The 25,494-nt window shown below is 44.0% G+C and overlaps 3 protein-coding genes and 1 long non-coding RNA gene across 7 annotated transcripts; 1 reads left to right on the plus strand and 3 right to left on the minus strand.

The window, feature by feature from the left end:
* Nucleotides 1-1,183: 1,183 nt before the first annotated feature.
* On the plus strand, nucleotides 1,184-4,112 carry cdk5r2b (cyclin-dependent kinase 5, regulatory subunit 2b (p39)). The gene has a single exon (XM_029137411.3). It carries the CDS (start codon nucleotides 1,467-1,469, stop codon nucleotides 2,352-2,354), a length of 888 nt encoding a protein of 295 aa, XP_028993244.1. The 5' UTR covers nucleotides 1,184-1,466; the 3' UTR covers nucleotides 2,355-4,112.
* Nucleotides 4,113-10,405: 6,293 nt separating this feature from the next.
* Nucleotides 10,406-15,468, minus strand: fev (FEV transcription factor, ETS family member). 3 transcript variants are annotated; one of them, XM_029137812.3, is made up of 3 exons: nucleotides 15,408-15,468; nucleotides 12,976-13,047; nucleotides 10,406-12,070 (listed from the first exon to the last, which is right to left on the minus strand). In XM_029137812.3, the coding sequence occupies exon 3, from the start codon at nucleotides 12,009-12,011 to the stop codon at nucleotides 11,538-11,540; it is 474 nt and encodes a 157-aa protein (XP_028993645.1). In that variant the 5' UTR covers nucleotides 12,012-12,070; nucleotides 12,976-13,047; nucleotides 15,408-15,468; the 3' UTR covers nucleotides 10,406-11,537. The 3 variants fall into 3 exon arrangements, with proteins under 3 accessions (XP_028993645.1, XP_028993643.1, XP_028993644.1); XM_029137810.3 differs by lacking the exon at nucleotides 15,408-15,468 and adding an exon at nucleotides 13,675-14,396; XM_029137811.3 differs by lacking the exon at nucleotides 15,408-15,468 and adding an exon at nucleotides 13,383-13,516.
* Nucleotides 15,469-17,237: 1,769 nt separating this feature from the next.
* Nucleotides 17,238-19,894, minus strand: cryba2b (crystallin, beta A2b). Of its 2 annotated transcripts, none has more exons than XM_029136757.2 (5): nucleotides 19,677-19,894; nucleotides 18,856-19,074; nucleotides 17,952-18,093; nucleotides 17,719-17,861; nucleotides 17,238-17,613 (listed from the first exon to the last, which is right to left on the minus strand). In XM_029136757.2, the coding sequence occupies exons 1-5, from the start codon at nucleotides 19,892-19,894 to the stop codon at nucleotides 17,466-17,468; spliced, it is 870 nt and encodes a 289-aa protein (XP_028992590.1). In that variant the 3' UTR covers nucleotides 17,238-17,465. The 2 variants fall into 2 exon arrangements, with proteins under 2 accessions (XP_028992590.1, XP_028992589.1); XM_029136756.3 differs by having other exon boundaries at nucleotides 18,856-19,044; nucleotides 19,681-19,807.
* A 4,042-nt stretch (nucleotides 19,895-23,936) lies between these two features.
* LOC121201919 (uncharacterized) lies at nucleotides 23,937-25,308 on the minus strand. The gene is made up of 2 exons (XR_005897112.2): nucleotides 25,247-25,308; nucleotides 23,937-25,141 (listed from the first exon to the last, which is right to left on the minus strand). It is a non-coding gene; the product is annotated as an uncharacterized LOC121201919 (long non-coding RNA).
* Nucleotides 25,309-25,494: the final 186 nt, after the last annotated feature.

The following is a 25,494-nucleotide window of genomic DNA, read 5'->3' on the forward strand; positions in this document are numbered from 1 at the left end:
GCAAAAACGGCTCTGATGAACCCGCTCCTGCCTTTAACCAAGTGTCCAAACCACTGGTTATAAAATAACTGTATATTGTAATATCCACCAGATTGAGTGTTGGCCAAAGGGTTTGGGTGAAATCAGGACATGGTTTCAGGAAATTACTAACCTGCAACGTGTTTTTATCCTGTATATGGTGTAGAAGACAAGAATACATGCACAGTTACAGTATATACAGTTAAACTCTAAGTGTAGAACGTAACACCTAATCTTTCCAACTCAGCTGAGAGTGAAAGCCCTTTCTGAAAACTCCACAGCGTAAGACTCGAATGCTATTTGTATCTGTTTCCACTTCAAACTGATTTAAAAGATCAGACGGCCGTCGGTCATGTAACGCATCAAAGTGGTGCCAGTTCTACTGTGGGTAATTGGATCAGCCACCGACCGAAACACATTATGTGCTCCCTCTATAGGTGTGGGGGATTAGAATGGTCATGGAATCAGGGAAAAGGACCTAATTCATGTAGTAGTTATTACTTTCAGTTTGCAAGTTGAGTGAAAAAAAGATATGAAGATATATTTTTTACACTTCGATTGTTGCTTTGAGTGATGTTTTGTGACCCTATGTTAAATTTGTGATTTGTTGTTTGTGCGTATGGGCTGTGTTTAAGTGTGCAACATGTGCTTTCAGTCACAAAGCTCTATGCCAACTCAGAGTGACTAAGCAAAACAGAATGTGATTAGATTCTTGATGATTTATAATTTGTGAATCATGTAAGACGAACAGATTAACTGTGGTTGACTCCTATATCTACCTTGTTTTATGGGGCGTATGCTCAGTTTTCATACAGTCAAACAGACTAAGGAGTATGTCATTAACATTTCCATAGAGATAATTTGCTCTGAAAAATGATGAGGATGAGGCACAGATCATTGTGGACGCTGCGTCTCTTCATTCACAATTATTGATGGGTGAAGGTTTTGGCTGCTGGTGTTTGGTCTGATTCATACGTAACACCCGTGTTCCTAAAGCCTAGACTGCTTTAGAAACCCAGCTCGTTTTAGTACAGTACCTGTACGTGGCTATTAATGGCATCCGAGGCCTAAGAGCGACACTCCCCCTGATTCGATCATCGATCGGCTCCCTCATTGGCTGACGGCGCTGTCGGTCGGCGGCCGCGCTCGCTGGTTCGTCCGAGCCCCAGAATTACGCAAAGCGACTAATCTTCGCTCGGGCTGCAGCCGTGGGTTTGTGTCGCAGCGTCTCCGTGCCGAGGCGCTGACAGAGCATCCGCCGGGATCCAACTCCGCCGCGCGAAGCCTCTTCTCGGTGCCGCCGACGAGCGATCTCCCACTGCAGCCCCGCGCGTAAATGGAGTTCCAGTCGCTGTCGTGACCGCTCCTCGCCGCCTCTCACCCTGCGGAAGAATCTGCGCTAAAGTTGCAGCAGCATCCACGCCACCGCGGCTCTCTCCTGTGCAGCCATGGGCACCGTCCTCTCCATATCTCCTGCGACAAAGAAGGCGTCTATTATGGACGCCGACGCCGCAGGAGACGGGGTCAAAGCCGACAAGAGCCTCAAGCGGCATTCGATGTTCGTCTCTCTGTCCTGGAAGAAGCTGGTGGCCAATTCGGCCAAGAAGAGTGCCAAGAAAGTCACCCCGAACCCGCTGCCCGCCCGCGAGCTGCCGTCCAGCCAGGTGGCTCAGCTCAACAGCGAAAACGCGAGGAAGACGCACCAGAACGACGAGAAGAAGCCCAAAGCGCCCATTCCGGTCCCGGTGCCCACGGTGCCCACGCACAACAACGACGCCGTCGCCCCGAACGGGAGGCTTGCGTCGGTCCAGAAGCAGCCCAGCAGCCTGTCTCTGGTGTCCCCGCGGCGGATCGTCATCCAGGCGTCCACCGGGGAGCTGCTGCGCTGTTTGGGGGAGTTTATGTGCCGCAGGTGTTATAAACTGAAAGAGCTGAACAGCGCTGAGGTGATCCTCTGGTTCCGAAACATCGACCGGACTCTTTTGCTGCAGGGCTGGCAGGACCAGGGCTTCATCACGCCGGCGAACGTGGTGTTCGTGTACCTGCTGTGCGAGGACGCGGTCGCGGACAGCATCGGCACCGCGGCCGAGCTGCAGGGCACCTTTCAGACTTGCCTCTACCTCGCCTACTCCTACATGGGCAACGAGATCTCCTATCCGCTCAAGCCGTTCATGATCGAGTCGAACAAGGACGTTTTCTGGGAGACGTCGCTCCGGATCATCAACAGGATGAGTGCCAAAATGCTGCAGCTGAATGCGGACCCGCACTTTTTCACCGAGGTCTTCCAGGACCTGAAAAACCAACGGGAGACCGTCGAGGCGAACCTGGACCGCTGATCTGGACACGAACGAGAAACTGGTGTCTTTTTTTTTTTAAAGAAAAAAAAGATGAATGTTACGCAAAATCACACAACAGTGGTTTTGAATGTAAGAGCCGACATTGAAGGCTTCTGAAATGTAGGCTGAATGTCTCTCTCATGTTACACAACTTTACTATGGTGTTTAGGCTACAGTGTAGGGGATTTCATAAATGCATGCCAATGATCTTGTCCTTCTTTTGTCTTTGTCCCTCGAGTGACGCAGGGATTGACTCCGTGGTACAAATCTCCAAATCACATTCTCGGTGACGCGCAAATTGCCGTTTCGTTCACGATTAGCCTACTTTCTGGGTGTGTGTGTGTGTGTGTGGGGGGGGGGGGGGGTGGTTTGGGGCGAGAGGGTGTCGCAGTGAGGCGAGGTTCCAGAAAGAGACCAGAATAGAACAGTGTTTGTGAGAAGGCGAGAGGCGGAGCTGTCCGAGGTGCTGACCTGTGCAGCTATTCCTCTGCCGCTCCCTGCTATTTGAGTCACCTTAAGAAGACCAGAGTCAGCCCAGTGCACTTTCAGCATTAGCCTAAGCGTTTGTCAGTAGAGGTATACGGTTTATTGTGCTTCTTTTTAGGCTTTAGGCTGCTAAACATGCAACAGGTATCAGAAGCATTTGTTTAAGGGAACAAAAAAACATTACTCGGTGTATCTGTAGGTATTTGTGAAAAGGATAGAGTCCATCTTTACAGCGTAGACGTTAAAAGGCCTCTTCTGCAGAAACCATACCTCTACTTTCTGCTCACTCATTTTGCTTCGGAATAATTTGTTTCCATACCGCACCCAAGCCAGTGGGGGGTACGGGGAGAGATGTAAGATATGTGAAGTGTGTATTTTCCCCTTGGAATGTGATCAAATGCACTAAACTGGCCCATCGACCTGGGGCCTCCGCTGTGTGTGGTTCTCAGTTACACATCGGCCGCTGTGGCGATGTGCTTTTCGACATAATGCAGAGATTTGTTTTGAAATCTCACACGTGCCAATAAAGTATTCTTGGCCTGAAGCGCTATGGTTTACATGTACATACTGTATTCCACAGTATGTTCAAATTCCCCCCTATTTCAAGCTCCTCTGTCTGTTTCGAAGGTGGCTGCGTATGATGTAGTTCAGTCATGACAAAGACACGTAGAGCTCAGTGGTCCGATGGTGTTTTTGCCCTGTTTTGTACCGGCGAGCTGTGGGGCCTCGGCTTGCTGCACCTCACGCACTCATAATGTAAATACTGAATGTACAACTCTTATTAATAGGTGACTGAATATTACCATTTGCACATGTCATTGCATAAGCTAAACGTGATGCGACTCCAACGCTGGAAACCAAACATTTGGGGCCGCGTCGCTCCTAAGCGATCGCTGCGCTGTTGTGTTGTGAAGCCCGTTGCTCGGAAAAGTGGACTGTAACGCTGCTATTTTGCACAGCTGTGAACAAACCCTTGATGTTTTCGCACGGCGGCACGACGCGATCGGCCACGGGCCGGTGTTTCCTTTCAGGCGCTGGAGTCTTTGCCGTCCTCGCTTTCATCTGTGAATTCCTGCATAGCTTTTGTACAGTTTTTTTTTTTTTTTTTTTTTTTGGCGTCGGCCTTGAAAGGGGATGTTTTAGATGTGCGTGTTTGTCTGTGATGTCACACCAAGGTTGCAGTCTCTCTTACTACATGTCAATAAAAGGTCAATACAGTTATTGTTTATGGTGATCATAATGAAATAAACCCAAGCTTATGTAGGATCTCTGGCCTGTCTTGCGTTGTGTTGCTCATTTCCCACATCGACCTCAATGCATTCCCACATAGAGCCCAATGCACCGTGCTCTTGTGGGCCGTGTTTGTACAAACCCTGCTAAAGCGGCACTTAACATAGACAGCCTCTTATCCACTGCTTACTCCACACCCACTAATCCTTGACTTGAAGGGAGCTCTTGAGACACAGTTATGCAATAGGAATAAGTCCATGACGAACACGCTTACCGGGATCTGCTGGGGATGTTACCAGGTTGCCATGAGACTGAAGCTCAGGAGTTTTTTTTGTTTTGTTGCCATGAAACCAACTTATTCATCACAGGGGTCATTATTGCAGCGGTAGCTTTTCCAATTCAGCTGTTTAGATAACACAAAAGGTGCTGCATATAGCAAACGCCTCTTTAACCTGCAGATGAGTAGAACAGCCGCATTGCCTCCACAGAGCTGCAGCAGCGTCTTGTACAGAGGACAATGAAGGCTGCTGACACACATAAGGGATATTTTTGGGACCGTCTCGGTGTCTTGGGTGTTTCAAATGGGGCCACGCGATGAAACAGAAACACAGACGACTGAACGCTAAGACACTTCACCACCACAACCCCACAATGCAGAGAGGGCTTTGGTGTAGTATATACAGTATAAAAACACATTGCACACTTTTTAAAAGATCTTCAGAGATAATGGATGGTTTATGACACAGTTCAAACTGGTGAATTAGCAGAAGCATCTATGGTTTAAAACAGGATCAAATTCATGAATTACCCTATGACAGAATGGAGCTGGATTGGTAAGACTGTCCCCCTGTTTTTATGAATAAGACACGTGGGCTGGAGGGTTCCTTCATGTGATTGGTTAGAATCTGCTGCAGTCTCACAAATGTCTGACTCTCTCTCTCTCTCTCTCTGTTTCTCTCTGCCTGTGTACGTACACTACCTATGTACAAGCATATGTAGCATGAAGGGCTCGTTTGCTGGTCAGGAAGAGAATGAGAGTATGAAGAAAGTGAGAGAAAACAGAAAAGAGGAGACAAATGTCAGACTAATAATGAAAAGGAGTTTGATTAAATGGTCCTAAATAAACTAATGTGAATCTTCAGCCTTGAAACTCTGGAACAACGGCCCATTACTGTTCCCTCACTGATCACTGATAACTAGCATATGTTAATTCATATACATGAATGAATCTATTCTGTAAAATCAAACACATCATTCTTATAAACTGCCCACACGCATTCAGCTTCTATATGCTGCTCAGAATTGCTCATTCGGTTCCATGAGGTCAGAGGGAACGGATGGAAATCCCAAATAGCCCTGTTGTTGTTGTTGTTAGCGTCCTTTATTTCTGTGAAGGTTTATAGGCTGCAGGTCACGGCAGAGTTCTGTTGCAGAGTTATGTAAGAGGCTCCCGGTGCAGCGTGCTGAGCCTTCTCTCTCCGTGATTAAGATTCAGCCCAGGTCTCCTGTCTGCCCGCCTGCCTTCTGCATTCTTCTCCACTGCGTCTCTATAGTAACGGGAAGGTAAGTGAATGAGAGCTGGACAAAGTGAGCTGCGTGGGGGCAGAGCCACTGCACAACACACTGCGGGTGATCATTAGAGGACTCGCTCGGCCGCTGGCGCAGGCTTGTGTCCACGTTCACACTGGGTTACGTCTGACTGGGTTCTGCCGGACTGGTGCCGGCTTTACTCCCTGCTCCATGTTTCTTCTCTAATCACCAGCAAACCGACAACAGTCATTATTCCGTCTTCTTACTGTGCATTGAAGAGGAGATCGGCCAGTTTTACCCAGTCAGTAAAACATCAACTGGAAACACACGAGATGCTAAATATTGATATTAATAAATACATTATACTATATATTACATAATCACACATGTCACTAGACGCTGTACAGTACCACAGAGGATTCTGCTGGTCCGTGTGGGTTGTGATTGGCAGATTCTTGACAGCAGCATTTCTTTCCATGACTGAGAATAAAAGACTGATATGAAAATGAATGAAGGAAAGTACAATAATATAATACACGAAAACTGGACGATAAGGAGGCAAAAACACCATCATGAGCCTCACTAGCTACCTTATAAAACAGTTCTGGTGCCTTTATTTAGTGTATTTCACAGAAACAAATGAAATCTGAGAAACATATGTCTATGACAAAAACATTTGTTTCTTATTTCATTAAGGACCTATACCAACCCATCAGATTATGCTTTAGGTCATATTTTTACATTTGTTCAGGCAAAGGATCTAAATACATCTTAACATTAGGACATTAAAAGGGTAAAAATGTCTTCATGTTTTGTTTGCCAACACCTCCACCGACTTCCAAATGGAAAAGTGACGTGCGCCAGTGGAGGTGTCTCTGGAGTGTCTCTTCTCTTAATCCCGTTAACTAGCTTACCTCAGGCGTGGAGGCGCAGTCAGAGCCAGTTGGCCGCCACCTTTGAATTTGGTTTAGCAGCTGAGTTGTGCCAAAGTATGGAAGCCTGTTTCTGCCACTGGAGAAAATATTAAAGGGAACACTTTGTCAGAACATTTAGATAAAGGACTTACTAACTCAAAATAGTGACTTACTGCCACCAGGAAGTAGTGTGTGCAATGGCGTGCTACCCGTGATTGTTTTCAGGAGAGCGGCGAGAAAGACTGCGAACACCTCATGATGGTTGTCTCCATTCCATGGATGTGCACTTCATGAAGGCATCTTCTAGCTTATGTTAGCTTTACCAATTTTCAATGGGGGTTGACCCAAACGATGGCAGGTGATATTTTAGAATAAATAAACAGATCAGATCAAATCAGATTCCTGAGTATTTTCTATGCAGAGAAATTATCATTTATTCCTCAGCAAAAGTCCTCTGAAACATCTGAGGACTTTTTGGACATACACCATCAATGTTAAATGTTGTTGCACATTTTTGCTGATAAAATGTAAAATATTTAGCAAAGTATTGCATTAAATGACAATTCAGCAAAACAATGTGAAATATGTTATTATCCATTGTTTCAATGTTTAGTGGAAAGCAGATATTTGCAATAGTAGATTGAACTGCCATAATAATAATAATAATAATAATAATAATAATAATAATAATAATAATAATAATAATAATACCAGTTTCTAAAATGGATTATTTTTATAGACACATACTTGCACCTGTTTATTTCAGCAGGGGTAGGATGCAGCAGCAGGTTATTTTCGATCAGTAAACCTGGAGGTTAAAACTGGTATAGAATTTGTGAAGTAAGACACCAGGCAGAGTGTTACAGACATGCTCTTCGCTCTGACTTCACAAACCAGAGCGGGACTTACTGGCTGCACACGCCAGGGATGCTTCTGTACCAAGGACCATAGTAACATACTTACTAGAGCCGCTCACTCAGAGCCTAGGCCAAGCAAACCAAACCAAAGTCCCACACTGGGAACAATAGACCAGACTAACAAGCAGAGAGGGAAGGACCCAAATGCACGACCACATGACAAAACTTGACTTAATAAATTTGATTTTAGACAAGACAAAATAAACAACAATAGTGAACACAAAATAAACGTAAACTGAAAATCACTGCTAAGCAGGAAAGAATACCGCAAAATTAACTTAATAAATGACACACAACACAAAGGACAAAACGCAACAAGACTCGACTACAAGAAAACCCTGGACCACAACAGACAACGTATGGGGTGACCTGACAAAGTGGTTTGTGGTATGAGTGCTTAAATAAGGGGCTATTGAACAGGTGTTGGTAATGTGCCCGATTGCAGGAACACAGAACAGGAAGTGACACAGCACAAACACCAGATGGAACAGAGACAACAGCACCCCCAGTGGCTGGAGGGCTGGATTGTCACACTTTAAAACAATTTGTAGTAACTTTGCATAAGCCACGTGTAGAGTACAGTATGTTTATGTAGCTTTATGGTTGGTGTGATGTTATATCAACATCAACATCGCACTGCAAAACACTGTAGTACTCTTGAGGTGTCTCACGTATGAAAAGGCACATGTTGGTCAATGAAGCAACATTAAAGTGGAAAACGGATAATTAAAAACATAGTTTATATTGTTTTGTTGAATTTAAATATAAGCTAGAAGATGCCTTCATGAAGTACAAAACCATGGAATGGAAACAACCGTCAGTCCTTGCCGCTCGCACGGGTAGCTGACCATTGCACACACTTCTTCCTGGTGGCAGTAAGTCAATATCTTGAGGAAGCATCTCAGTATTTGAGTTAATAAGTCAATATTTCAAGAAAGCATCTCAATATTTCGAGAAAATAGGCACTTTTTTATCTCCAGTGGCGGAAACGGGCTTCCATACAGAAGAACCGAGTCAAGTTCACAGAAAGGTTCTCTGCTTCATCTGCAAAATCTTTTAATGTGGAAGTAAAGTAGCACTTTGTTATATTTGAGCAGTTATTACATACAGTAAGAAGCAACGCATTTCTAACACCGTGCACATTTCTTCATTCACCACACACCTACACAGAGCTGATTGTGATTCCCCCTTCCATATTTGACAGTGAATCGTTTCACGCTGCATGAATTTGCATGATTATGCGCCCTGTTAGTTTTATGTAACTGACGTGGATGACATGGCAGCTGACTGACACGCACACATTGTGGGTCTGCGTTGCATTTTAGCTCGCCGAGTTCATTGTGTTGCTTTTTAGGTCACAGAATCTACTGCGGCTTCGCGTCAGACAGGTGGGCGTCTCACACGAAAGGCCATAGTTCTCTGTGGTTACTTGTTCTTCAGTGTGTCTTTTTATGTCTCTTCGTTTCTCGCCACATCGCGTCTTTACAGTAGGTCTCGCTCCGTTCTCAGCCTCTTACTCTCTGTAGGCTATTTAAGCCCTATGTAGGTGTACTCTTCTAATTTGGCTGAGCCTTCATTACCACTCTCTCCAGCTGGAAGCATGACTCACTGAATGCAACGCTTCACACAAGTCACACGAAGCCCACTGACTGCCTCACCCCGTGTCCTCGTCATAATGGTCTGCACTCTTAGTACAAAGAGTCCCTGTGTTTCTTCTCAGAATGTGTGACTCACAGATACCTGTCAGTATAAAATGAGCTTAACAGCTCAAAACCACTGCACTTAACCTTCTGAAACATTCACTTAGCTTCTTTGTGTTATTCCATGCTATCTGGTGCTACATGTATTGTTCATATATTGTTCATGGTGGAATCTGAGCAGGTCCTTCAGCCATTATTGGATCCGCTTGTCCTCGTGAAGATCATGGGATGCTGGAGCCAACCCCAGCTGCCACTGAGTCAGTGTAGGACTGTGGGAGAACGTCCAAACATACAGTACAACATCTGGCCAAATCTGGGACTCAAACCCATGTCCTTCAAGCTATGAGGCAACATTACTGGCTGAACCTGAGACAAGGGAATAAATTACGGATGTTGTGATTAACATTCCTGTCGTGTGTCAGAGCACAACGGGTTAAATGCAATTATTTTCTCTTTAATCCTCCTCCTCTCGCATCGTTTCTCACTTCTCAGTCTTTTGCAGGCGCATTGTTGATCCTGCGGCTTGCATGAGAAACACCCACCCGGTTTGTTATGCAAGAAGAAGAGCGAGGACGGGTACACAACAATAGGAACGTCAGATTAGCAGCGGAGCAGCTGGCAGAGAAGACCGCGATGAGCACGACGCTGTGAAAGTCACCGACCGCTTGCACTGACAAGAACATTGGTTCCTGAGTTTGACCAGCTGTGCCTATAGTACGATGACAAAGGCACGATGGTGCTGTGGGTTAGTAATTAGATCCAAAGGTGAGAGTTCACTGACAGACCTATTTCACTGCACTCTGGTTTAATTGTCTATAAATATGCACAGTGAGAAACAACACTATTGTTTTGTTTTTTTTACATTTAATTCATTTTATGTCCACTCCAGGTTCAAATACTTAGCCTCCAAGTGCTTAAGCCTCAACAGACTTTCAACAGGGTTTCTGAGTAATCTGCTTTTTGCAGATGCTTTTATGTTCTATATTTAGCCAACTCCGTTATTGCCCAGTTACATAAATGATGACCGGGCGTCGGAAGAGTTGTGGCGCCGCCGTGTGGTCGATAGGGGTTTTAGCAGCTTCAGCAACACTAAGCGCTATTTAGCTCATCACCTGACTTTATTTAATATCAGTTAAAAACCATATCATGAAAACATTTGAGGAAACACAACAATAACAACTCTGACAACACGTTTGGTAAAATAGGACACAGGTGAGAATGGAGCAAAGGGGTTTGGACACAATTCAACACAGTGATACTCGGGCTACTGCCTATAACATGAATTTTTTATAATTATTTACTTTATTGGCTTTTCATTACTACAGTGTGAGCATTTGTGACTGGACACGTTCTAATTCGCTTCAAGGTCAAAAACGCAGCAATTACCTGTGTGCCATCTTAGAATGGGCCACGGAATCACAGCCTCTGTTTCTATTCTCGTTGGCACGTCTGCCACACAAACTACAAATCTGTACAATTAGAGTAGGAGTTTTATTGCACGTCAATCAAAGTAAATGATCATGAAAGGCGTGGTGCGACCTCGGGGACTGATGCAGTACAGTAATGATGTATATCTCAGGTTTCTTCATGACACAATGTCCTGGTGCTTGTGAGTTTGGACACTAAAGTGATAATAAATTCGCCAGAAAATCACCGCTTTTAACGCGCGAGAGCTCACCTTGGACGTGTCACCAGTTCAGAGAGTCCCCGCACATTCACACCTATGGTTCATTTAGGCTCACGCAGTAACCTGACTGCATGTCTTAGTTGCGGCACGCTGCACTACTTTAAATTGCCACCAGATGGCGCCAGTAGTCCAGTAACAGTTTGAAAACGTGCGCTAACACACTTGTACAATACATGAACTGGAGCTCAAGAAAGAAAAAATGGGAAACATAAGAACATCGAAAACAATAATAACCGTAAACTGTCAAAAACAAACACAATGTTAATTAATTTAAAATAATCTACTATTCATTTATTTCTAAATTCCCCCCTATCTGTCAAGAAATGTGTCCAGTTTTTTATTTAATTTCTGAGATTGTATATAAATAATATAGTTAATGGATTAAAATAATATTAATTTGAATATTGAAATACCGCGCGTAAAGGTTCAAACACTATGCGTAATTTGATAGGCAACTCTCCTAATGAATTGGCGAATAGATGCGTCGGCCTGCAGGAGGCACAAATATCATTTTGATTAGAAACGCAATTAACGTGATTTGCCCCAAACTGTCGTTTTAGCAGCATAAAAGTGTGGACTTTATGCTACTGAATTTACCCATACACGTTTAATTCCTACCAACTAGGTCATTTTCTACTCAGCCCAACAGACCTTTCTGCGCTCTCCGTCACACCCGTCTCATTACTCTCCCTCATTTTTTCCCAAAGACACATTGGACGTCAGTTGTAGTGGTTGCTGATGTTACTCAGGTTGTTGACACAGCTGATGTGCGACGGAGACACGGTGCCAAAGGGCGCAGGAGGCTGGAGGTTGTGGCTGTGATACAGAGCGGCCGGAGGAGAACCGGGCCAGTAGGAGAAGCCCGACGGCCCCACGGCGGGAGCCACGAGGTTCAGTTTGGAAATCCCAGAGAAGTGAATCGGGGAGAAGTTACCCTGAAACTTGTAGATGGCCTGCTCTGTGGTGGACGGCTGGCACACCTGCGCCAGGCCGTGGAAGTCGAACTTGTAGGCGTATCTTTTGCCGTGGACTTTGGTCATGATGTTCTTGTCGTAGTAGTAGCGCAGGGCGCGACTCAGCTTGTCGTAGTTCATGTTGGGCTTGCTCTTGCGCTCCCCCCAGCGCCGGGCGACCTCGTCCGGGTCGATGAGCTTGAACTCGCCGTTGGTGCCCTCCCAGGCGATGCACGACATGTTGGCGCTGTCCGACAGCAGCTCGAGCAGGAACTGCCACAGCTGAATCTGCCCGCTGCCTGAGAGGAGGGAGCGAGAACGGGAAGCACGAGGAGCAAAGCAGCTGTTTAATTAAAACCACACACATCTGTTTCGTTTCACATCCACAAATCTGTCTAAACGACATATTTATTAGCCTGTAGTTATTGTTTATTAATTAATAAAGGTGTGGCGGTTGTTCGAAGTCTGACAAATTATTCGAATAAAAACGCGTTTTTAAAAAGTGCAATCTATTGATATGGTTCACATATAATTGGCAAATTACACGGTTGTTTATTTGTTTTAATAAAATTTAATAGATTACATTTAGATCATACAATTTTATATTCCAGTCAATATAAGATTTCATTTCTTTGTTTACAATGATTAGGTCATATTATATTAGTAGGGTATTCAACCATAAAATGATAGATGTGTGTTTTCGACATCGTTTGAGTGTTGGCACAGTTACATCAATTTTAAACACATTTTTTTGTATATGTTGGATTCTAGTTGTAAATTTCTCTTTTATTCTGTCCAATTGTGTTTAAATTAAAGGCTCGTTAACCTGGTTATTCCACAATTAGAGTGTTATTATTATTAGAAGTATTAGTTTTATTTTTGCTTAGCATATATTTTAGTAGTCAGTTCAGATACTTTAGGATAATAATATAGAAACTATGTTTTTTGTATAATATTGTTGTTTTATTTTGTTTTGCATTGCCTTACAATTTTTGAAAACACATATAACAAAGCCAAAATGATTTCTGGTCCTGATCTTGATAACATATCTGATTTATTTCTTTTACATTTTATTTTTAATTCCTTGGATTTAAAAATTCTGTTTGGTGGCAACTAAAGATTCGCACTTTTGATACGTATCTGTGTCTTTTTATCTTTTCTAATGCCGCGTTGTCATAACCACAGTTCCTGCCAGACATCTTACCTTTTTGCACTCCCGTGTTAATTGGACCCCATGATGCTCCTTTGCTTTCTTTCAACAGATTTTCTGTTGGATCTGAAAAAAACACAGAAAATCAATATTTTATTTTATCAGTATGATCACAATCCATACATCATTATTGGAACGAATGCAGTGATTCTGTCTCCTATTTGATGTTATACTTGTAATTAATAATTGCATCACTTGAATAAGAAAAAGAAATTCATTTGTGCCGAGACTCTAAAAACAAGGAGGAATCAAACGCGTCCACAAACGAATGGGCGATAGAACTAAAACAGTCCTTGTGTCTGTTTGCAGTAAAAACAACAGGATCCGGAAGAAAGCGGACCCAAAATGCTGCACGGCGCTGCCGAACTAAAAACCCAATGTTCACGATTACAAAAGCTCACTTAAAGTTAAAAAACAGATTAAAATCCTAATTGTTTCCCGGTCCGGTTGCAGTCTGCGCGAAGCGTGTCGTCTGCGCCGGTTCCTCTGAGAGAAGCCAGGAAACGCGTCCAGGAAAAAGGATTTCCGATTTCCGACAAAAGAGCAGACGGGCTTTCAGATTGAAAAGCACGAACAATGCTGAGCGCTGGAAACGGAGCACCGCCGCCTCAAGACACCGACACACGGCAGCATTTTAAACATTCTATCATAACACGCTGCGTCTATGAGTCTTTACTGGACAAAGTGACGAACCCGAGAGATACATGTTGAACATGAGGTTTCCTCCGCAGTCCTGTCTCATTGTGTTCGCTTGTTCAGAAAGGGTTGGATTTCATTTCGTTGGTGGCGGAGGAAAAGATTTTTATTAAACTTTATCTCATAACTGTGATCTGGAATAAATGCGGGTGGACAGATTGAAGTTTCCAGGCAACTGTCACTGGCCCCCATCTCTGAGACAATATTCAGACAGCAATTTCCCCTGGTGCATTGCTTTAATTAAAAGAGCAATTTACCTCTGTCAGCCCGCCTGGTGCCCACAATAAAAAGAGGCCGATAGAAATTCGGCCCTTATCAATCCACCATCACAGTTTAATAAAGTTTCCGCGTTAAGATCTGAGTTTCTATGGTGAATTGAAGTGTTTGACATGGAAACCAGTTCAGATCCTCCTCACTTTTCCGCCTCTTTACCTCTTGGCAATCAACAAAGGCCTATTTCATGCTGAAAAAAGAATATTTACCTTGACGTGCACGCTTCACTGCACATGGGAAAACAAGAACATTTCATCCCGCCCGACCTTCTGTTTGTGGGTTTAGGGTTATATGGCCTCAATCTGAGGGTAATGAGGTTGTAACTAACTTTAAAACCATGGCTTCTGATACTGACTGACGTGGTCCCGTCTTTGTTTTCTTATGGCTCTGCACAGTCCTCTCTGCTGATATGTTACTAATTGCAGGCGTCCAATTTTACATTTTTTTTTACATTTTACATTTCTCATAGAAATGTTGCAGTGAGCTTGTCGGATTTCTTATCTTTGATCTGTGGCTAAACAGCTTTAAATCAGTCTTGGACACAGACTGGGACATATAATCCATTTATTTCTTCCCTCAATGTTTCAACTGATTCAGCTCCGACAAAACACAAATGCACACAGATAATGTTTAATTTATTTAATAGCACATTTTACATAAAGGCATCTTTTATCAGATTATTCAAGCTCTCGTCTTGTTTTTTAGAGCAGCTTTCTGTTGGCAAGCTCCGTCCTCATGGCCACGTCCTGCTTCTTTCTTTCTACCATTCCTTCCTTTTCAGCTGCTGATCAGACAAGCACGCCTGATCCACGTAATCGGCAGTGGGTGGGCGGAGATAGTGGCAAAACAAGCAGCACAGTGGTTCTTATAGACCGGGTGGCCTACAATGGGTCAGAACCTTAAACTGGTGGGTTAAGATTGCAGCAGGTCCTTCTCTCCTGCACTCACATTGTTGTCATTCCTCCCAGGTTGCGGTGTAGGTGTGTCTCTGGCGTCCCAGACTTGCTTTAGCTGCCTGTGTCCAATTACAAGTCGCAGGCAACTTAAAACAAGCCTCGAAAGCGAGACCGTATCCAGCGAAGCAGCCGGTGAGAAGCCTCCAGGCAGCGATCCGCAGGTGGTCAGATGTTCATGGATCAATTAATGAATAGGATTGATTACACAAAGCACAAGTTTGTTTAGCTTCAATGAAACCAAACGCTCATTTTACAATTGGTACAGGTGTGTGAGTTGTATAACAGAAAATTGTTAGCAAGCAAAGGTTTCAGTTCGCATAGTACTGTATATAAATTCCTAATTTTTGAGCAGATGTATTCATCAAGAAGAACATCAAGCCAAACAATTTCTCTGTTTTAAAAAGATTCAACATTCAAAACTTGTGCAGTTTTAACAAAACATTTAATCCTAACTTCATCTGACAAAGCTTTCATCCCAAATTATGAAGCTTAAAAACCTACCTGGGTGCTGTGAAGTGTTGTTGTGACCCCGCTTGCCACCGACTGTGCTGCTGAAGTGCCACTGCTCTGCAAGCAGGAGAGCAGCCTCTTTAATCAGTCTGCAGAGGAATGTATATTTGAGAAAGGTGTGTGCGCATAGTTACACATTTATTAAAAGATCCTGGTGTTGTGGGTGTGGGATCGTGAGCCGGCGCAGGTTGCTGGGTGTGTAACACGGAATCCCATGTCCTGGACCTACAGGAAGAGTGTGTGTGGAGGCAAACACACTCCAGGATCCTGGCGTGTGTTAAATAAACGTGATGGCGTCGTATTAGAATAATCAAACAAATGCTACAATATGACTTTTAATGTGAAGAACGGCTTGTGGCATATTTTGTTTATTTTAAAAAGTGAAATACTGCAATTTGTGTGGGTTCAGATAGTCATGTAAATGTAGCCAGGAAGTCAGTCTTTTTATTTGCAGCCACTTCTGCAATCTGCAGCTGTTAATTCACTTCATTTATTCTTTGGTAGTTTGCATGATACTTATTTTTGGTTTTCATGTATAAAACACATCTATATGAAACTGCTCAAAGAAAACTTTAAACAAGTATTCTGTTTGTGCTGAACAGTAACACTAACTTACTTCCTGTACCAGCAGGGGGCGGGAGTTTTGTATTTGTCATCAAAGCAGTTAAAGCAGATGAAGACCTGAGGCCTCAAATTTAGTTTAACCTATAAATATTGGGATGATTCTTTATTGTTCTCTTTACGCCACCAAATTGAATTTAAAAATGAAATACTACTGATGCTACATGTAAATGAAGTCAAGAGTTTCAGGTGTAAAAATCAAAGTTAACAAGTTAACTGCTTGGACAAAACGTATAAGTATATGTCTGATGTAGTGAAACCCTCAACGCTTTGCTTGATTTTCCCTTCAGCTGCTGCTTATTTGAGAGCTTTCTACCTTCAATCGTGTCCTCATTAGATGAACACTGGTTATTTTGGGTAGAACCAGACTACTGACTTGTCCAGAGAAAATTGAGCTTTTGCTTATTTGCTTATTTTCGTCCATTTTTTCCCTTTCTGTCTTTATTTTAGTAAAAAAAAAACTACTCTGAGGGCAAAACAAGCCTGTTATTCAAAGAGAGTTCAGCACCTTGGACAGGGCATGTACCGCAGAAATATGCCAAGGATGCAGGGCTGCACATAGACCCCATAGAGCGGATGAAGGGCCTGTGTCATTAAACACCAGTATTAAAGAGCAGATTGAGTCCAATAATATCAACAGACACTAGTTTGACATTGTTTTGAAAAATGTTTTTAACTATAATTGCTCTTCTTGGCCCGACTATCAAACATACAGTAGATCACAAAGTCACATCGCTACGACTATATAGTAGAGCTATTAGCACTGAGTTGTAATTATGTGGTTTAAAGGGGCCCCTTGTAAATATCTATTCTTGGTAAAGGGATTTTTTAATGTTGCTGTATCAACATAATAGGTATAAATGTATGTTGAACGGGCCTCTTGTGAACCTTTGCCTGCAGCAGTAAGTGAACAAATAATAGAAGCAAATGCAATCTGGTGCTGTTATTTATTGGAATAAGTAACACAGTCTGACAAGAACAATATAACACATGCTAAAGCCTCACAGTATGGAATGCTTCCATGTATGGTCACTAGAAGACTAAATGATGACCTTTAAAAGCTAATTACAGCCTAATTCATGGAGGTCAAAGTCCATTTAATGTGATTGCATTGGCCTATGCAATCTTTTGACTTTTATTTGTAAATCAATTTAGTCGATGGACTTTATTGTAAGAAAAATAAGGAATACCGACAGTCGCTAGTTTTGAAGAAAAGCCTTTATTTCCTATTTCAAGAACATGCTTTGGCATGGTAGTAGAAGTGGGTACTTAGATATCCGTACTTGCAGAGCCACAGAGCGACAGAAAGGGTGTGTCCCTCTAATGTTCTGTGACAGTGGTCTGTCCAGGGTTCGAGTGGAGGAAGGGGTTCGGGGAGAGTTTTTTATTTTGGGTGGCGGGGGGGGTCCGGGTCGGGTCAGTGCAGGCTTAGTGCTGGATCCTACGAATGGACTGCACCTGGTTGGTGTGGGCCTGGGTGCTGTACTCGTTGTAGTTTCTGTACTCGCCTTGGTGTCTGTCTCTCTCCAGGATGTACTGGTAGCCACGGTAACCAGGGAACTGGTAGGCCACCCAGCTGCAAAGAGAGAGAGAGAGGGGGGATTATATACTAGATATTCAAAATGACTGCAAAGATTCATATGATTTTACATCTGGCTGCATAAAGCAGAGTGTAACTTACGCTCCGGAGTTGATTTTGATGGAAGGCACTTCCTTGCTGCACCAGCCCATGGCCTGTAGGGAGGGGTAGTCGTCGCACATCTCAAACTTACGGCCCTGGAAGTCCTCACACTCGTACAGGGTCACCTTGCTGTCACTGTGGTTCTGCAGGGACCCACGCACAGAGGCAGCACACGCTCAGATGGGAATAAGGTAGGTGTGCTTGATGGGGGGGGGGGGCGGGGGTTAACTTACAGCGCACTTGATGGGTCTGAAGGAAAGCAGGTGCTCGGTCCTGTAGCTGCTGTTTCCGCTCCAGGCCTCGTAGCAGGGGTAGTCTCCCTTCTCCAGGATGAACTGCTGTCCCTGGAACTCTGGGTACTCGTAGCCCACCCAACTACAGGACACAAGCATTAATCCATGTAACTAAAAAAGACAGCCAGTTATAACCACAAAGGGGTTTTTAATGTAACAACGCTAAAGCTCTCATTTCCATTCAACCATGAAGCCCCACGCCCACTAAACGGCATAGGGAGGAGAGCACGCAGCTTCTTTTGTCACCCAGAGCACAAAGCAAACATTAAACACTTGCTGCTCCTGCCTCCACCGCCGCCCGTCGGTGCTGCGGCTGCTGCTGCTGCTGCACCCGGAGCTTTTTTATCTGATCTCCAATCAGTCAGTCAGCCGGCAGCTGCACGCAGCCAAGTCATATCACAACAAGGTCACACATGGATGCATGCACACGCGCACACACACACACACACACACACACACACACACACACACACACACACACACACACACACACACACACACACACACACACACACACACACACCAGCAATGTAATAACACTATAAATGGTAATTCAAGTTTCAATTTTTTTGTTGTTGATCACAGTCAGTGTTTGAGACATTTCTGCTTTAATTAGACTTTTTCAAGCAGATAAAAGTCAAGTAAATAAATAGTCTTATTGTGTTTGAGCCACTGTTTTTAGGCCTCAATATTTAATGAAATACTTCACCACATGTTGTTAAACCTTAAGTTACTCTTACTAAGATATGAATGTGTCATTTCTACAGGCTGCATTATAGTTTATAAATAAAACCCATAAGTCAAGTTAGATCAGAGTTAAAAGACAACAACAACGTTGACTTACGGTCCGTTCTCAACCTTGATGGAGCGGATCTTGTTGAAGCCCCTCTCCATGATGTTCTGGCACTCCAACATGAACTCGCAGCGCTTGCCCTGGAAGTTCTCCTCCTCCCAGACTGTGATCTTGAACTGGCCCATCTGCTCCATCTGTTGAGTGTTCATGGCTGCGTCTTCTCCCTTCGGGGGTAACTCTCTGGAGGATGCAGAGATTTTCACAATCAAACTAAATGTCACGACTGTGTCGCCCTCGAGTCAGTGTGGTGTCGGGATGCTTTCAGGGATGTTGAGTCAAAGCATAGAAAAAGCTGTAACTAACCACAGCAGAGGCTGATGTTAAGCTAATATATCCTGCAACTACATAATATAATAAGTTTAATATTTAAGCTGGAAGCACAAACAATAGTAGAAAGATGCTACTTCTGTTCTGTTACACAGTTGGAGCAGACAGTCGGTGAAGAAATACCTCTCACTCCAAAAATCTCCTAATAAAAATGTATCCAGTCATAATTTTTCAATTTCACCACAGGACATATTTGTTTCTGTTTCCGTTCTGGAGACTCAACCAGCAACCGCATATCTGAGAGTTCATATCAGAGTTCAATTAATAAATTAGGACATCCTCCTGCTAGCTGTCCTCCTACTTGTAGAGGTATGAGACACAGGCAAGGGTAAAAGGCGGCTTCCACGCTTTGACCCCTGGCGAACAAAGCCCCGGTTTAAAGTAGCATTTACAGCAGCATCTCGGAGGCTGCCGGGCTCCACCCCAGTACACAGAGCTCCCGACTGCAGTGTCTCAGCTGAGTCTGAGGAAGTGTGTTGATATACTTACAGACAGTACTGAGGTGGGACAGATCCAGTATAATCAATGTCGGGGGAGAGACCCTCGCCAGTGTTTTTATAGGGCCGGCCCCCCCGGCCCAGCTGCCCGGCAGCCTTGCACACTCAGCAGCTGAGCGGGCGCGCTGAAAGGGGAGCATTAGCCTCGCTCTTTGTGGAGGCTCCAGAGCGCCATTGTCCCCGGAGCCCTGAAGTGACTTAGTCATCAGTATGGCAGCCATGCTCAGTGGCAACCTGCCCCGTGACCACACAATGGTAACACACTGACACAACAGTTTGTTTGGTGTGGTTGGATAATAGAGACATTCTGGGAGCTGATCCCCTCTCTCTCTCGCCGCCCCCCCCCCTCACTCTCTGTCTGCTGTAGGTGGATGGGATCCTGGAATGGGGTCCAAGGTGTTCCCCTGGTGGGAAAGTACAGTGGTTTCTTCATCTCACTTCTGATGTAGAATCGCAAAAGCTGAATGAAGCAAACGCTGCAGTGGCAAAACTACACCAGTGTGTAACTGTCTGGCTTTTTTAGACCCACATGCAGATTTGTTCATAGAAATGAGTAACATTATGCCCCCAATATGTGGCAAACTTTACTAATAATAGTAATATCTTATTATAGATTATTATAGATTATTATAGCAAAGTATTACAAAGTAGGAATTGATAATATGTATCTGCGTATATAAGAATATTGGGATAGGAATTACCCTGTATTCTCTTTGAGAATATCATAAATATAGAGCATCTACAAAAAATTGCAGATTAAAACTATAACACGTAGCCTGTAAATTAAATTAAGAAGATACATACTATCTTTGTTCCTTTTGTGTGTTACGATAAACTGATAAACGGGTTTATTTTTTTTTTTTGATTGTCTGTGATGCGCTACGAATTGTTCTCTCGTCGTTGCTTCCATCTAGTGGCGAGGTTGTGTATCGCCATCGAGGGTGCCAGAGTCGTAAAACGAGTCTGGTCTATTTACTTTATTTATAAATATGGATGAACATTTTGTCATCCGTAACTTGTTCTGACCTCTAGAGCAGCAATGATTCACGAGGTCATAGAAAGAGCTGGGATGGAATTAGAGGAGGTGTCAAATTCCAAAAAGGCTTAGCAACAGCGACAGGTGGATGTCACAGGATGTGTGTAAGTAATTAACTCTATGTCTATTTCTCACTAAATATACAGCGGAGGTCTTAATTAATTAATTGGGCTTTGGCCGTGTGGATGCAGCTTGTGTACGTTTGCCCTTCACCTGTGGGCATGTGGGAGCTGCGTATTTGTATGAACAGCTTTCTCATTGTGTCCTGTTAACCCATTCATTGTCTCGTTACATGTGTGCATGTCACCCTGCTTGCCCCCAGAGCAGGTGATGGCCAGGTGAAAGGAAAGGCTTGTATACACACAGATGTTGGTGTGTGTGTGTGTGTGTGTGTGTGTGTGTGTGTGTGTGTGTGTGTGTGTGTGTGTGTGTGTGTGTGTGTGTGTGTGTGTGTGTGTGTGTGTGTGTGTTAAACATGCTGCAGGGGCATTAGCCTGTTCACAAAGGTGGACAGTGAGGAGTCAATGTTCTGCTGGGGACAAAAAGCAAGTTTTTACATTTTATGGTGAGGATATTACTTTAGTTTTGGCTACACACAACTTTAGAGTCAATCAGATGAAGGAGAATTAAGGTAAATCTCTGTATGTGTTTGTTCTACCTGAACTACTATATGTGTAAACTGTAAATACAGACACATCTTCCTCCACCGAAGGCTAAACAATCTCATCCTCATTCCTCATTTACACACACACACACACACACACACACACACACACACACACACACACACACACACACACACACACGTATGTATCTCATTTCCCTGTTAAATACATGTGGGGTGATTTGCATGCGATAGTGAGCAGATCGTGAGGTCCAGTACAAAGGTAGTACAGTTCTGCTTTGAATCCATATCTCACTTTATAAAAAATATCCATTCACTACATCCGACAGGTCGCGTGACGCCTTTACTGACCATTCACCAGTTAGAGCTCTGGAGTCTACAGTAATAGTATCCTACCATGAATAGCTCCAGGGGGCTTTAAGCAGACATCCCACAATTTAAACATATTGCTGGCTCCCAGATTGGTTTACATGAATTTTGGTCAAAAGTGCAGGATAGGCAACCTTTAATCATTAATAAACATATAGACAGTCAGGATTGTTGGAGAGGCCATAATGATAATGTGTCACCTTATGTTTCACCGTATTTTTAAAAAACTCTAGTATGTGGCCAACTAGTTCTAAATACTTTCATTTCATCATTTTAACGTTCTGTAGCTGCAGAACAGCTCCAGTTCACGATGTGGGCTAACGATGCTGTAAGAGAGATCGTGTTTTCTGGGTCAGCGTGAGTCTGAACTATTTGAATAGTCATTGAATCCACCTGCACACACACACAAATGTGTTTGCATGCAAGAGCACACACACATACACACACACACACACACACACACACACACACACACACACACACACACACACACACACACACACACACACACACACACACACACACAGATTGCACTGAATAAATGCCCTTCTTCAGGTGGAAGGTTGCCATGGCGACTAATCCAGGTAAAGATGATGTGAGCAGGACATCTGCCTCTACCACCTCCACTTGTCCCTCCTGATCTCTGCACTGACACCCAAGCAGCTGGATTTACCTACAGGAAACAAAAAGAGACAAAAGGATAATTATCTCATCCAATTCAGTTCGGTTTTATTTATAAAGCGCCAGGTCACAAAATGCACTTTACAAGGTTTTAGACCTTACACAACTCAAACCCAACATATTCCACAAAAAGCCTTTACTTGGAGCCACTTAAAAAATATACACTCACATACATATGTGTTTATATAATATTACTTCAGTTTTTCAATAAAACTTTGCTTGCAACAGTGGAGATAAACCCCCTCTCTTATAGTGTGCTGCATGTTTGTTAAATATCAGTATTGAATTGTGATGACAGACATGAACAAATGCAGCAGTTGCTAGTCTGGTATTTGACCATATAAAAGCCAGGAAAATTGAACTTTCAAAGTGGCCGGCAGAAAAAACAAGACTCCAAAACTGTTTTTTACAATTCTAGCCTCCTTTTTATTGTCATCGACACAGATCCATCAATTTTACAATTCCAAGTGCCTGTTCTAAAATCCCAAACATTATCATCTAGTAACTCACCAACAGGTCAGACAGAGACCAGCAGAAAAGTCAGAGAGCAAAGGTAAAGCAAGCCGAGCAGGACAGGGAGTTGGCCTCGGGCATTTGCATGAGTCCTCATTATCAGTAACTGTCAAAGGAAACAGCACATGGCCTACAGGCAGCACACACACACACACACACACACACACACACACACACACACACACACACACACACACACACACACACACACACACACACACACACACACACACACACACACACCCTCTGGGAAGAGCACTTGATCCACCAATTACAGATAGTAGCAAACAGTTTGGCAGACTCCACAAATGTAATCATGTTTCTGTCGTACAGATACAAACAGTGGTCTTAATGGAGCTGATGCAGAGCAGAGTTCACGGGGTCACGGAGGGGGCAGGACTCTGGGAACAGGAGCTATCAGGTGTTTGGGTTTCTTACGGGCTGACAGAACAAATCAAGTTGTACTAGAGGTTCTTATACCGATTAATGCTTTTTTTTAAAAAAAAAACACTGATGCACATCAAAACTCCAAACAGGCATTTTTTTAAGACAAAATTTCACATTGCACTCTTCAGGTGCTCACAGCTTTGCAATAAAAACACGTCCGTGAGCAAGCAGCTCACGTTTAATCCTAAACAAACGGCCCAGGAGCTAAGGTTGCTCCCAGAGCAGGCAGGCAGGGTGTAGCAGCAGCAGGACCAGTCGGGACAGTCAGTCTGAACCGGGGCAACGTAACCAGGATACGGAGGACTGCGAGCGAGCGTTGCCTCCTTATGGCTTTAAACAAATATTGACTAGAGCTTCGAGCAGAAGCAATTAGGCTCTGGGGTTAAAGAAGGACTGGCTTCATTCATGTTTCTTTCAAGGTCAGCATCATTAAATAAAGTGGGTGTTTTTAGGTGATGAAGATCGATGGGTACTGTATTTAACATGGTCTGTGCAAAATGGGTTTATCGTATTTGAAGGTGGAGCTTCAGGTTTTGTTCATCCAAAAGACATAAAACAGTGATGAAAGACACGTTCGCACAGGGATCCTCCTTTTATTGTCAAATCATTCACTTTACAATGTCAAACAAACACATTAAAACACTGACATAAACTCCAAAATAATAAATAATACAAGCAATAAAAGGCCGAATGCTGCATCCAAATGACAGATGGCCTGTATCAGGTGTCCGCTGAGCCTGTGCTTAATGTTTAGTTAATGATTAACACAACCTCCCATTAGGTCCATCTCCCGCTCCGCGGGGCTCGTCTGGAGCAGCCGCTGCTGACGTAGAAGGTGGACAGTAATGAATGGGCCCCGAGCGGAAAACACACACCGTCATCGCTAATCTGCCGGCGGGAAAAAGATTGTGAACGCGTCTCCCTCCATCTGTCTTTGCTGCTGTAAATGTCAACCCTGACGCTACAAATAGGAAGACGATCAACCCAGGATGATTCATGAAGACTCGGAACAATGACACTTCCCCAATGTTATCAGCGGTGACACTGAGCTGCTGTATAAACGCTGACTTGAGCAGACAGATGTGTAGTTAAACCCTGAACAAGAACATCTGCATGAATTCATGTACGACCTTTTTAACTTTAAACATCTTCATCAATTCAGTCGCTCGCCTGCTGCAACCTTGCTTTTCCTATTGTTAAAGGTCAGGTCCATTGAGCCAAACGAGACAAGCGTCTACTTGTCTCCTCTAAGGAGCCAAACAATGACTTCTCCATAAGGCTTCTTTAAATCCACCTACTAAATGATTCTGACTCCACCAGTCAGGTGGCTTGTTGACCTAGTGCTGCCTGTTGCCACCTGTATGCAAATAAGGCTATTCAGTGAAATATTCTATTCTCCTGGGCTCCAGGTAACACAGCCATCTTGTTATAAAGTCTTTAAAAGCTGACGTAACATCTTATTATTGTGTATTTTTTCTATTTATTTTTTAAAATTCATCTTAAACTATGTTTTGAAGCATAAAGCCGAGGTCCCATCATTTGCGCGGACCGCGTCGGCGGTGACGAGCGCGTCTTTTCCAGTTGCCAACCCGTACCTGCGTAACGCGAGCCGAACGAACAAAACTTCGTCTTCAGGTATTGTACGTGGGGCTCAACGTGAAGCAAATACGGACACGGAAAAGGCGCCGAGACAGCGGTCCAGAGAAAGAAGCACGGGGAGGCGGAGACAGGAGGATGCGCCGGGCGCCGAACAGCTGACGGACGCCTGCGTCTCCTGGAAACCTTTGGGAGGAAATGAGGAAAAGTTAGAAAACCAAGCAAAAGTAAACCTTGCGAGAGTTGAGGAGAGGTTGGGGGAAAGAAGGGCCGCTAAACGTTTTCTCCTACCTCGGGGAACGCGAAGCCCTGAAGGCGGCGCTCTCTTTGGGTCTGGCTCACCTTTTACGCGCACTGAGTGTGTGCTGTGTGTGGCAGGTATACACCTTTTATACCTCTAAATGCTCTCTCCCTCCCTCTGTCTCCCCCCCCCCCCCCCCACCACCACACACCCACTCTCTCTCTCTCCCCTCCTCCCCTCCTGGAGAGAGGATCCTCGGCGCAGTGCGCGCACAGACACCTGTCGCACGGTGCGTTGC

Source organism: Betta splendens, chromosome 21 (genome assembly GCF_900634795.4).
Source record: "Betta splendens chromosome 21, fBetSpl5.4, whole genome shotgun sequence".
In the NCBI taxonomy this organism is placed as follows: Eukaryota; Metazoa; Chordata; class Actinopteri; order Anabantiformes; family Osphronemidae; genus Betta; species Betta splendens.